The following is a 13401-nucleotide window of genomic DNA, read 5'->3' on the forward strand; positions in this document are numbered from 1 at the left end:
ACTGTATTAAAAATCATTTTATTATTACGAATATTATGTCAATAAATACAATTATACAATTATAATAATTTAATTAAAAGTCACTCATATACAAATCATCTTTTAAAATCACATTATTTAAAAAAAAAATGTCTATTGAAGGCATAGACAAGCATTTTTAACTTAAGCTTCAAAATGTACAAAGAAATACTTCGGAAATTACTTAATAAAAAAAAATTGAGATTCAGTACGTCATATAAAAAAAGGGATCCATTTCCTTTTTCCAAAACCTTTTTTTAAAATAGAATCAATTATAAAATTGTGATTATTTATAAATACAAAATTCACACTTCGAAATCATTCAAAACGATCACCCATCCAAGTTCGACGCATAGCTTAACTTAAACTATATTTTCAAATTGTAGTATATAGGTTTATCATCTATTATATTGTTCATGTCCCCCATTTTAGGGTCACAATTGGGCCACATCGGCTGGGCTATGTCCATCTCGCTCACACCCGCCGGAAGGGAGCCCTGACCCATCTGACCCTGAAAATAAGTAGAAAAAGTTAATATATTGTATTTTTTGTGGTTTAGTAGACGAGCATATGGGGCATCTGTGGTATAACAGTGCTGTAAGAAATATTAACTATTCCTTACTTCGTCAATGCGTCAACATTGGGAACTAAGATGTTATGTCCCTTGTGCCTGTAGTTACATTGGCTCACTCACCCTTCAAACCGGAACACAACAATACTGATGTTTGGAGGCAGAGTATCTGATGAGTGTGTGCTTATGCTATAATTTGGTAAACGAGCATATGGGCTACCTGATGGTAAGTGGTCTCCATCACCCATAGACAATGACGCTGTAAGAAATATTAACTATTCCTTACATCGCCAATGCGTTAACCTTGGGAACTAAGATGTTATGTCCCTTCTGCCTGTAGTTACTCTGACTCACACTTCAAACCGTAACACAACTGAGTACCGTTATTTGGCGGTAGAATAACTGATGAGTGTATGATACCTACTCAGACGGGCTTACACAAAGCAGCATATAGGGAGCGTTCAAATATTATACAACACAATTTTTGAACATTTTGACACCCCTTCCCTTGTAACGCACCGTAACGTTAACTTTACCACTCCCCCTCTCAAAATGTTACGTAACACTCAAGTGACTATTTCAAACGTTTAACGAGACACTCCCCCCCCCCCCAAATGCGTTAGGTAATACTAGAACGCCCCCTCACTCAGGCCGGCCCGAGTCCAGCGACACAGGCAGGCTATACTCACGGGCCGGTCGGGGCGGCGCTTGCCGCGCGCGCGCTTCGGCCACGGCTTCTTGAGGTGCACGTACGTGATGTGCGCGCGCTTCTCGCTCGCGTGCTTGAAGCACTTCCCGCACATCTCGCACTTGAACGGCTTCAGGCCCGTGTGGATCTGCGAGATAAACACTAGTTCAAATATTATGTACAACAGAGACATTTAAATCTTTTTTTTATTTTTTAGTTGTACTTTTAACTTCAAAGATAAAATGGTAATCATAGATGGTACATAGACAGACTCTGGCATGGACAGTCAGCAACGAAATAAATGTTGCACGAACATGTGTCGCTGGCGGTTGCTGTGCGTGCTGAAGCTCTTCCCGCAGAGCGCGCACACGAGGGGGCGGTACTCACGAACATGTGTCGCTGGCGGTTGCTGTGCGTGCTGAAGCTCTTCCCGCAGAGCGCGCACACGAGGGGGCGGTACTCACGAACATGTGTCGCTGGCGGTTGCTGTGCGTGCTGAAGCTCTTCCCGCAGAGCGCGCACACGAGGGGGCGGTACTCACGAACATGTGTCGCTGGCGGTTGCTGTGCGTGCTGAAGCTCTTCCCGCAGAGCGCGCACACGAGGGGGCGGTACTCACGAACATGTGTCGCTGGCGGTTGCTGTGCGTGCTGAAGCTCTTCCCGCAGAGCGCGCACACGAAGGCGGCGCGGCGCGGCGCGTGCACGCGTCGGTGCGCCACGAGCCGCTGGCGCATGCGGAACGCCTTCCCGCAGGCCTCGCACGCGAACGGCCGCTCGCCCGTGTGCACCCAGCGGTGGTCCTTCAGCAGCGCGTAGCTCTGGGGGGGGGGGGAGATTACGAACAGCGTTAGATAACAATCTATCTAATGAGATTGTAAGCTATCGAAATATTGTGAACCGTGAAATATAATTGCAATTTAGATTATTATCTATCTCGAGCAATTGTAAACTGTCAGTAGATTGTGAACAATTTACAATAAAACACATACAATTTCGATTATGTTATGTCGGGATTGACTGCTCTTATAATCAGACCGGCCAATCGGGAAGAGCTTTAGACAGTTGACAATTTGACGCGGGACTGTAATCCAACAGTTTCGCATCGATAGATTACAATATAGCGATAAATAATGCGTTAAATTGCCATCCTATCTCACGGTTCACAATATTTCGACAGATTACAATCTCACGAGATAGATTGTTATCTAACGGTCTTTTACGGTGACATATATATTTTCTAATGTATTTCTACGTACTTGGAACATCCTCCCGCAGACCTCGCACATGCAAGGCGACTTCATCGAGGGGTACTTCGTCCGATTCTTGTCCGGATGCATCCGTCTGAAATGTCCGTGGTAAGCTCTCGAGTCTTCCAATTGGAGACCGCACTGGAAACATTGCAACCGATTAGACAAACATATCTAAACGTGTAATAAAATTGGAGTGTCTGTTTGTAATATTAAGATAACCGCTTTTTACTGAATGCATATGTATAGACGGTACGTATGCCAAAAAAATATATTTTTCAAATTTCTGTCTGTCTGTTTGTTCGGGCTAATCTCTTGAACGGCTGTACCGATTTTGACGGAAATTTCACTCGCAGATAGCTGATGTAATAGAAGTAAGTTAGGCTATAACAATAACTTTTTGGTCAATTCAAACGCGCATGTAATCGCGGGCAAAGCTAGTATAATGTACAATTGAAAATAAAAAAAAATCAGTCTAAACAACAAAATTATAAAATGTGTTGTTTTAGTATTAATACCATGAATGTATATGTACATATGCAGTTATTTCAATATTCAGACAGACACTCCAATTTTTTTATATGTATAGATTGATAGTAATATTTTCTAAGTACCTGTTCACAGGGTATCGGGCCCTCAGCCTTCCTCATCTGACTCGGATACATCTTCTTCTTTTCGTCGTCGTCATCTCTCTCATCGATACTTCTCTTCTTTTCTCTTACGATACGAGATCTGCCTTTTCTCATCTTGTTTGATTCTTTCGAATCGCTGAAACGAACAAATAAGACTGTTTAATTATAAAAAAATATATTAGACGGTCACGTTCTTGTTTCACGGGCGACTGATGGAAATATGAACATTTGAGGAAATATGTATAAACATATGATGGTGTATCTGTCAGCGTGTGTTCCTTTGACTTCCAAGCAGGATACATTAATTTAAATAATTGTATTTAATTAACATGACCTTTTTAACTTTGCCGTTTCGTAAATTCAAATCGTTTGTAAAAAATACATTGGTAGAAAAAGCACATTATTCGATACAAGATTTTATAGATGACAAAAAAGCGTGGAGTTAATATCTGTTGACTTCCAAGCAGGATATATTAATTTAAATAATTGTATTTAATTAACATGACGTTGTATTTTTTAAATGTTAAAAAAGAGTAACTACTGAGTTTCTTGCCGGTTCTTCTCGGTAGAATCTACTTTCCGAACCGGCGGTAGCTTCACTTAATTGTAAAATGACGATTCAAAAGTGCTTATAAAAGCCTACTTTAATAAAGTTTATTTTGATTTTGATTTTTTTGATTTTGTTGAGTGAGGCACTTGGTCTCTTGGTCTCGGGACAACGCCAGCTCCAGACGTGCGTACTTATTGAATCATTGATGTTATCCTTTAAGATGGCTATCCATGTAAATCTGCGACATACATATGTCGAGAGTATGAGTCGAGATGGCCCAGTGGTTAGAACGCGTGAATCTTAACCGATGATTGCGGGTTCAAACCCAGGCAAGCACCGCTGATTCATGGGCTTAATTTGTCTTTATAATTAATCTCGTGCTCAGCGGTGAAGGAAAACATCGCGAGGAAACCTGCATGTGACAAATTTCATAGAAATTCTGCCACATATGTATTCCACCAACCGGCATTGGAACAGCGTGGTGGAATATGTTCCAAACCTTCTCCTCAAAGGGAGAGGAGGCCTTTAGCCCAGCAGTGGGAATTTACAGGCTGTTGTTGTTGTTGCATTATCTTTCGCTATATTTTAATCTACCAAGTTAGATTACAATCTGTCCCGCGTCAACTAACGAAAGCTCTTCTTGATTGGCCGGTCTTATTGTAAGAGCGACCAATCATATGTCACCGTTATTATACGGTAGTTTACAATCTATCGAAGTAAATTTCATTTAAATTATAAAAACTCTAGCCTAACCGAAATATTATGAACTATCGAAATTGTTTATATTTTAATTGCAAATTGAATAAACGTTCACAATCCATTGACACTTTACTATTACGCGAAATAGATTATATTTTAACGGTATTTGCAATTTTACATGTGAAATAATATGGCGGATTCCGGATGGCGGGGAGACTAACGTCCAACCAATCATGCATTGCGTTCCACGCCAGTTCACAATTCGACCGCTTCACATCGATAGATTACAATATAACGAAAAATAATGCGTTAAATTGCAATCATATCTCACGGTTCGAAATATTTCTCGTCAGATTGTAATTTAACGAGTTTTGTAGTCTTACAGTGACATTTATATGTCGCAGATTTACATGGATAGCCGTCTTAAAGGATCACTGTCGTCCGACATGTTGAATAACATCGATAGATTACAATATAACAAAAATGTGTTAAATTGCAATCATATCTCACGGTTCGCAATATCTCGACAGTTTACAATCTCACGAGATAGATTGTAATCTAACGAATTTAGTAATCTTACGGTGACATATACATATATTAACCTACCTCTTAAACCGCTCCATCTATTGATAAGAACTGCATTAAAATGCGTCGTTTAGCTCAAAAGATCTAGGGCTTAGAGGCTTATTACTTGGTGGTAGGGCTTTGTGCCACTTACTCATCAGTTATTCTACCACCAAAAACTCAGTATTGTTGTGTTCCGGTCTGAAGTGTGAGTCAGTGTAACTACAGGCACAAGGGACATAACATCTTAGTTCCAAAGGTTAGTGGCGCATTGACGATGTAAGGAATAGTTAATATTTCTTACAGCGTCATTGTCTATGGGCGATGGTGACCACTTACCATACCATACCATAAAAAAACACTATGTTTTATGGGCATATCGATCAGCACCTATCGCCGAGGGTACTCACGAGTCGCCGGTGTTGTGTCGCGCGGACACATGCAGGTGCCTCCGGTAGGCCTCCTGAGACACGAACCTCACGTTGCACAAATCGCAAAGAGGACCGTCTTCTGGTATCTGAAATATATCAATAGTAGTCGACCACGGGTTCGTTCAACAACAACAACAACAGCCTGTAAATTCCCACTGCTGGGCTAAGGCTTCCTCTACTTTTGAGGAGAAGGTTTTGGAACATATTCCACCACGCTGTTTCAAAGCGGGTTGGTGGAATACACATGTGGCAGAATTTCTATGAAACTTGTCACATGCAGGTTTCCTCACGATGTTTCCCTTCACCGCTGAGCACGAGATGAATTATAAAGACAAATTAAGCACATGAATCAGCGGTGCTTGAGTATGAACCCGCAATCATCGGTTAAGATGCACGCGTTCTAACCGCTGGGCCATCTCGACTCTTCGGCTTCTTACGGTGTTATGCAAAAAATCTAGCCTATATCCTTTCTTAGAGTTTAAGTTTGCCTCCTTTGAGCAGATAGGCAACTATAGTACGACACAACTCAGATGTAACATCGGTAAAATTCGCAAAAACCGATCACATCCGAATTGAGTACGCCATCCCAAATTATCAACATTTATTTCTCATGCGAATATGATCTTTGCACAAACGTAATAGCTTGACGTATCATATGACCTAATATATTCGTCAATTTGGCGCGTCGATTAACATGCACTTGCTTTCTCTGACGCGGGAATCTATAGCGACGAATAGCGTCGAATGGCGCGATAGGGAGCTATTTCTGTTGGTTGTGTAAATCGGCAGTAATCGGTTTTAATTTCATTCCATTGCATTTTCCGATGCTACATCTAATTTGTGTCGTACTATATTTATATATTTGCTCTTGTATGACGTCAAAGCAACGTATTCAAATTAATACTTTATGGTAGGGCAGCAAGTATTAATTTGTATCATGTTGGTTGGTATGGCATTGGAACAACGTGGTGGAATATATTCCAAACCCTCTCCTTAATGAGGTAGCCTTGGCGCAGGAATGGGAAATTTACAGGCTGTTTTGTTGTTGGTAGTCTGGGTAGGTATCAGCCACCCATCAAATATTCTATCCAAGCTGCAGTATTGTCGTGTTCCGGTTTGAAGGGTGAGTCAGTGTAACTATAGGCACAAGAGACATACCATCTTAGTTCCCAAGGTTGGTGTCGCATTGATGTAAGGAATGGTTAATATTTCTAACAACGACAATGTGTATGGGCGCTGGTGACCACTTATGATCAGGTAGGCCATGTGCTGGTCCACAAACCTATACCATAAAAAAATTATAATAATCGCGTCCTAAGGGTGCCTCCTGTGAGGTCGGACCTCGAATTAGGCCGCCCTTGTGAACTGGAGGGAGGAATAAAGTGTGCATTCATATTCTTAGAGGCTTCGACGAATCTAAGTGACCCTTGAGGGGGTAGACTACAATATATATAGTATATTTTGCTCTTGTATGACGTCATAACAACCTATTAATATTATTAAGGTGTTCTGATAATCCCATCAAAAACATAAATGTAAAATGCAAGCTAAGTACAATATTAAGATATAAGCATTGGTTGGCGACTCCAACGACAAGAGAAGCGAGATCTAAATGTGTGCCAAGTACAATGGCCAGTCCTGAATGTATTCATAACTACATAAAACATCATTTATTTCCATAACTTAGGATAATATATTGTAGCCGAAGGACTGACTCGGCTAGTCCTCAAATACGAATTATTACTTGCGATGGATAGTTTCCACAAATTTTCGAAATAATAAAATGAAAAATGACAAGTTCTATAGTCGCAAATAAATGAATTTGACATATTTATGTCAAATAGTTTTTGAGTTATGAGGGGGTAAAAAGTGGCTCCAAATGGTTCGTGTATTACACACGGTGTTGCTCGCCAGTACTGTTGCTAGTACTTGGCTTTGAAACATTGTCGCGTGTCTGGATATTGTGTAGGTTACCTGTCCGTCATCGAGACGATGTTTCAGCTTCTTGTGCAGTTCGATACCCTTCTCGCTGACGAAGGAGTAGCCGCACAGAGCGCACACAAAGTCCGAAGGGTGCTTTATCCGGATGTGACCCATGTACGTTGTGAATTTACTGGAAAAAAAATGTAATGTTGTCTTAAATTTTCGCGATTCTTACACATTTAAATAAAACTAGTTATTACGGATTTTAATCGCGTATATTAATTATTTTGGACATTCCGACGTTTCGAGCACTTTACAGCGTTCGTGGTCACGGGTAGACTGTCTACCTATACTAGACTATCTAACTATAACTAGTTTTATTTAAATGAAAAAAAATGTCATAAATCTAATGTAGAGTAATTAAAAGTGGAGATGAATCTGTGTTGAAAATGTTTTTGGGGATAAGACTGGTACTAAATCACTACATAGTATAAAACAAAGTCGCTCACCGCTGTCTGTCCCTATGTATGCTTAGATCTTTGAAATTACGCAACGGATTTTGATGCGGTTTTTTTTTTATAAAGTGATTCGTGAGGAATATTTTTATAGATATCACCGTACAAACATCGTTAGATTAAAATCTATCTTGTGAAAATGTAAACTGTCGAAATATTGTGAACCGTGAATAGATAGATAGATAGCACGAGATAGTTTATAATCTATCTCGCGCAATTGTAAGCTGTCGATAGATTGTGAACGTTTGTTGTCGGACAACATACAATAAAACACGTACAATTTCTGTAGTTCCTAATATTTCGGTTGGGTTAGGTTAGTTTTTATAATTTAACTGAAATTTACTTCTATAGATTATAATCTACCGAAAAATAATGTGTTGCGGCTCACAATCTCTCGACAGTTCAAAATCTCGCGAGATACGTTATAATCTAACGGTATTTACAATTTCACTGTGTTATTTATAATACATGGAAAATATAGTATAGAAACGCTGATAATGTGATGTAAATAAAAAAAAAGCTGTAGTATATTTTCAACCGACTTCAAAAAGTAAGACACCAGCTCCAAATATAACAATAATAATAACTACATTATATAATCGTAAATTGACTTTTAAGTAGTCTAATATTTTTCATTTAATTTTACTTAGGAGGACTCTAAAAATATGTTGAATACGCAATTATTTTTATTACTTTTTAGTGAATTTTTATTTGTTTTAAAATAGTGTTTTGTTTGAAGTCGGTTTTTCGTTTTGTTAAAATTTTATTTATTGTATCAGTTATTGCATCCGTACATAGCCGGGGCAGTCGCTCGTCTAACGTAATCAACAACGCTTACAACTCACAGATGTAAACGAGCGTGCACGATCAAACACAAGATGAGTAACAAAAACAAATAACCACGAGGAAACTCAGCGACGCTTGCCCTATTCTTTGATCTCACTGGAAAATCGTCGTAAGTCTTTCCTCCACGTGGAAGTAGAGGGGGGGAGGTTCGTGTAACATCAGGTATAGTACGACACAACTTAGATGTATCATCGGCTAAATTCGTAAAACCGATCACATCCGAATTGAGTACGCTATCCCAAATTATCAAAATTTATTTCTCATGTGAATAGGATCTTTACACAAACGTAATAACTTGTAATATCGTATGACCTAATATATTCGTCAATTTGACGCGTCGATTTACATGCACTTGCTTTCTCTGACGCGTGAATCTATAGCGTCGAATAGCGTCGAATGTCGCGATAGGGAGCTGTTTCTATTGGTTGTGTAAATAGGCAGTAATCGGTTTTACTTTCATTCCATTGCATTTTCTGATGCTACATCTAATTTGTGTCGTACTTACATCAGATTACACACTCTCGTCTTGAACTGAGGTTGACCGGTTTTGACAGGAATTGGTTTAGATAATATTTATGTACTTACACGAATTCATCCTGACAGTGCGGACACTGATACTTAGTCCCCTTGTGCCATCTCTCGTGTAGTCTGGCTGTCTGCCTGTAAAAAATAGTTAATCACTTTACATAAGGTAGGTATAATTTTATCTATACTAGTATTATAGAGGATTACTGTTTGTTTGTGATACCAATAAATCAGCAGGCAGGTCTGCGGATGACGGTAAATGACGGTAGGAGGGGAGGGGGGGTGTTATGTTCGTTTTGAAATTGACGTCATTCTTAATTATTTATTTATAGTTTATTGTTCACGTACAAAAAGTTTACTTCTAAAAAGAAATTTCTTCCAGCACACCTAGTGAGACTGAAAATGTGAGAGGCGAAAACAACTCATAATAAACATACATAATGCAACATAGATGTGCACAAATATAGTAATAACTACAGATAAAATACTCGTAACAATAATATTACATATAATACTAGCTGCCCGCCCCGGCTTCGCCCTGAAAAAATCACAAATCAAATGACGTAATTTATGGACGGCCACTAAGGGGGTTAAAACGGTGATAATAAGCAGAGAGGTTCCTTATAGGGTATAGACCATCCTAATACAGCTAAGCTTGGTGGTAGGGCTTTGTGCAAGCCCGTCTGGGTAGGTACCACCCACTCATCAGTTATTCTACCGCCAAATAACAGTACGCAGTATTGTTGTGTTCCGGTCTGAAGGCTGAGCCAGTGTAACTACAGGCACAAGGGACATAACATCTTAGTTCCCAAGGTTGGTGGCGCATTGACGATGTAAGGAATAGTTAATATTTCTTACAGCGTCATTGTCTATGGGTGATGGTGACCATTTTCATTCAGGTGGCCCATATGCTCGTCTACCAACCTAAACCATAAAAAAAAGCTAGGGCTCACCGGTGCGTGGTGACACTTGACTATTGGCAGATAGGTTCTTTATAGGGTACAGACCGTCCCAATAGAGTAAAACCCTTAAGGGGTAGCTAAGCTAGGGCTCACCGGTGCGTGGTGACACTTGACTATTGGCAGATAGGTTCCTTATAGGGTACAGACCGTCCCAATACAGTAAAACCCTTAAGGGGTAGCTAAGCTGGGGCTCACCGGTGCGTGGTGACACTTGACTATTGGCAGATAGGTTCCTTATAGGGTACAGACCGTCCCAATACAGTAAAACCCTTAAGGGGTAGCTAAGCTGGGGCTCACCGGTGCGTGGTGACACTTGACTATTGGCAGATAGGTTCCTTATAGGGTACAGACCGTCCCAATACAGTAAAACCCTTAAGGGGTAGCTAAGCTGGGGCTCACCGGTGCGTGGTGACACTTGACTATTGGCAGATAGGTTCCTTATAGGGTACAGACCGTCCCAATACAGTAAAACCCTTAAGGGGTAGCTAAGCTGGGGCTCACCGGTGCGTGGTGACACTTGACTATTGGCAGATAGGTTCCTTATAGGGTACAGACCGTCCCAATACAGTAAAACCCTTAAGGGGTAGCTAAGCTGGGGCTCACCGGTGCGTGGTGACACTTGACTATTGGCAGATAGGTTCCTTATAGGGTACAGACCGTCCCAATACAGTAAAACCCTTAAGGGGTAGCTAAGCTGGGGCTCACCGGTGCGTGGTGACACTTGACTATTGGCAGATAGGTTCCTTATAGGGTACAGACCGTCCCAATACAGTAAAACCCTTAAGGGGTAGCTAAGCTGGGGCTCACCGGTGCGTGGTGACGTACGGGCACTGGTTGCAGCTGAAGCGCTGCGTGTGGTGCGCCGTGACGTGCTTGCGCAGCGCGTGCGGCTGCTTGAAGTGCGTCTTGCAGATACCGCACGCGAACTCGCCGCATTGCTGCGCACACGCACACACATTCACGTTACATATACATACAAGTTACACACATATACACGTTACACACATACACGTTACACAAATATACACGTTACACACACATACATACTAGTCGATGACTTCGCTTTTATTAGCCTTCATTTAAGACGGTTTAAGGATCTCCTCAAAGGGAGAGGAGGCCTTAACCCATCAGTGACTGTCCAATACGGGTTGGTGGAATACACATGTGGCGAAAACAAATATTATTGTAGCCTAAACAACAGCCTGTAAATTCCCACTGCTGGGCTAAAGGCCTCCTCTCCCTTTGAGGAGAAGGTTTTGAAACATATTCCACCACGCTGTTCCAATGCGGGTTGGTGGATTACACATGTGGCAGAATTTCTGTAAAATTAGACACATGCAGGTTTCGTCAAGATGTTTTACTTCACCGAGCACGAGATGAATTATAAACACAAATTAAGCATATGAATATTCAGTGATGCTTGCGTGTGAACCCACGCGGCCATCTCAGCTCTATCTATTAACAAATTTAATTCTATACTATGCATCTAAGTTAACCTATAAAGCTATGATAGCCCAAAGGTTATAAGACGTGAATCTTAACCAAATATTCAGAGTTCGAACCCGGCGCGATCACCACTGAGTTAATTTTCCTAATTTGTATTCATAACTAGCTGTGCCCTCGACCTTGTACGCTTTTTAATTTAACAAAAAAATATATTTTATTGTAGCCTAAGTTACTCCCTATTATATCAGTTATCGGTTAGTGAAGTTCCGTCAAACTCGGTCCAGCCGTTCCAGAGATTGGCCGGAACAAACAGACAGACAGACAAAAATTGTAAAAAAATGTCATTTTAGTATATGTACCGTGTACACATATGCATTGAGTAAAATGGGCTATTTTAATATTACAAACAGACACTCCAATTTTATTATATGTATAGATACATATTATACTCGGAAAATATATAGAATCTAGAACGTCTGTCCACCGACCTACATTGGAATGGCGTAGTCCCAGCAGTGGGACTTTAAAAGACTATTAATTTATAGGATAATGTTATCATAATTCTTACAAATGCCCGGAATTAAGGACAGGCCAATGTATCTTGGTTCACCAGTTAACAAAATTCCAACACTCAAGTGTAATTCCATCAATATCTACAACAAACATTTTTGATCCTTCGAGCCGGATTCGATTAAAAATAAAAAACAATATGACAACTCACATTCGTATGCCTCGTCATATGACCGTTGTATGCCGTCTCGTCTAGAAAACCTTTAAAACACTCGGTACACTTAAACATCGAATTCTTATAATTCGACGTTTCTTGTCTCTTATTTATTTCCGCCACTTGCTCTTCGAACGTCAGATCAGTTATAGTGAAAAGAGTCTCATTGAGATCATCGTTCAGAAACGGTTTCCGTCGTCTATCTATCTTGGGTTCCGTCTTATCTTTTATCTTTTTCCTAACCTTCTTCTCTTTAGTTTTAATCTTTTTCACCTTCTTCCTTTGAACTTCGAGAGGCAAACTGTCGTCTGTTGAATAGTTTGGGATGAAATTTTCATCTTCATCACCGTTGATGATTTCATCCCCCGCTTCCGTGAAGACCTCGTTCGTGTATATTTCTTCATCCTTTTCGCTCTTAACGTCTAAACTCTCGACATCTGCCTCCTGTATGGGATTTTTGTCTGTCTGTTCGTCTTGTTGTTCCGAATACTCTATGTATAAGTCGCAGTGGTCAGGATCGAAGATTTTGTTAATCAAATCCGATGTTAATTTGTTATTTTCACGGTTTATCGTTTTTATATTATGTACGGTTAGCTGAAAATATATTATTATCATAATTTTTATATGGTATAGGTTGGCGGACGAGCATATGGGCCACCTGATGGTAAGTGGTCACCAACACCCATAGACAATGACGCTGTAAGAAATATTAACTATTCCTTACATCGTCAATGCGCCACCAACCTTGGGAACTAAGATGTTATGTCCCTTATGCCTGTAGTTACATTGGCTCACTCACCCTTCAAACCGGAACACAACAATACTGAGTACTGTTATTTGGCGGTAGAATAACTGATGAGTGGGTGGTACCTACCCAGACGGGCTTGCACAAAGCCCTACCACCAAGTATATTACATAATATTTTAGTGGTTATTTATACCTTAATTACACCAGCTGTCAAAATCCTGTCAAAATCAGTGCAGCGTTTGATGAGATAAGTCCGAACAAACAGACAGATAAACATTGTAAAAAAATATATTTATTAAAAAGCTGTTATTT

The 13401-nt window shown here is 40.2% G+C and overlaps 1 protein-coding gene across 1 annotated transcript in view; it reads right to left on the minus strand.

Annotated features, from left to right (window-relative positions):
- Positions 1-171: 171 nt before the first annotated feature.
- The window catches only part of LOC124542098 (zinc finger protein 431-like), a 13555-nt gene continuing 325 nt past the window's right edge, over positions 172-13401 (minus strand). Inside the window, exons 2-11 of the mRNA XM_047120031.1 lie at positions 12340-12934; positions 10980-11110; positions 9271-9345; positions 7376-7514; positions 5381-5487; positions 3140-3293; positions 2535-2666; positions 1896-2096; positions 1279-1425; positions 172-529 (exon numbers count right to left, since the gene is read on the minus strand). Of these exons, the coding sequence (XP_046975987.1) occupies positions 386-529; positions 1279-1425; positions 1896-2096; positions 2535-2666; positions 3140-3293; positions 5381-5487; positions 7376-7514; positions 9271-9345; positions 10980-11110; positions 12340-12934 (1825 nt within the window). The 3' untranslated portion in view covers positions 172-385. The remainder of the gene's footprint in view (positions 530-1278; positions 1426-1895; positions 2097-2534; positions 2667-3139; positions 3294-5380; positions 5488-7375; positions 7515-9270; positions 9346-10979; positions 11111-12339; positions 12935-13401) is intronic.

Source organism: Vanessa cardui, chromosome 30, assembly GCF_905220365.1.
Source record: "Vanessa cardui chromosome 30, ilVanCard2.1, whole genome shotgun sequence".
In the NCBI taxonomy this organism is placed as follows: domain Eukaryota; kingdom Metazoa; phylum Arthropoda; class Insecta; order Lepidoptera; family Nymphalidae; genus Vanessa; species Vanessa cardui.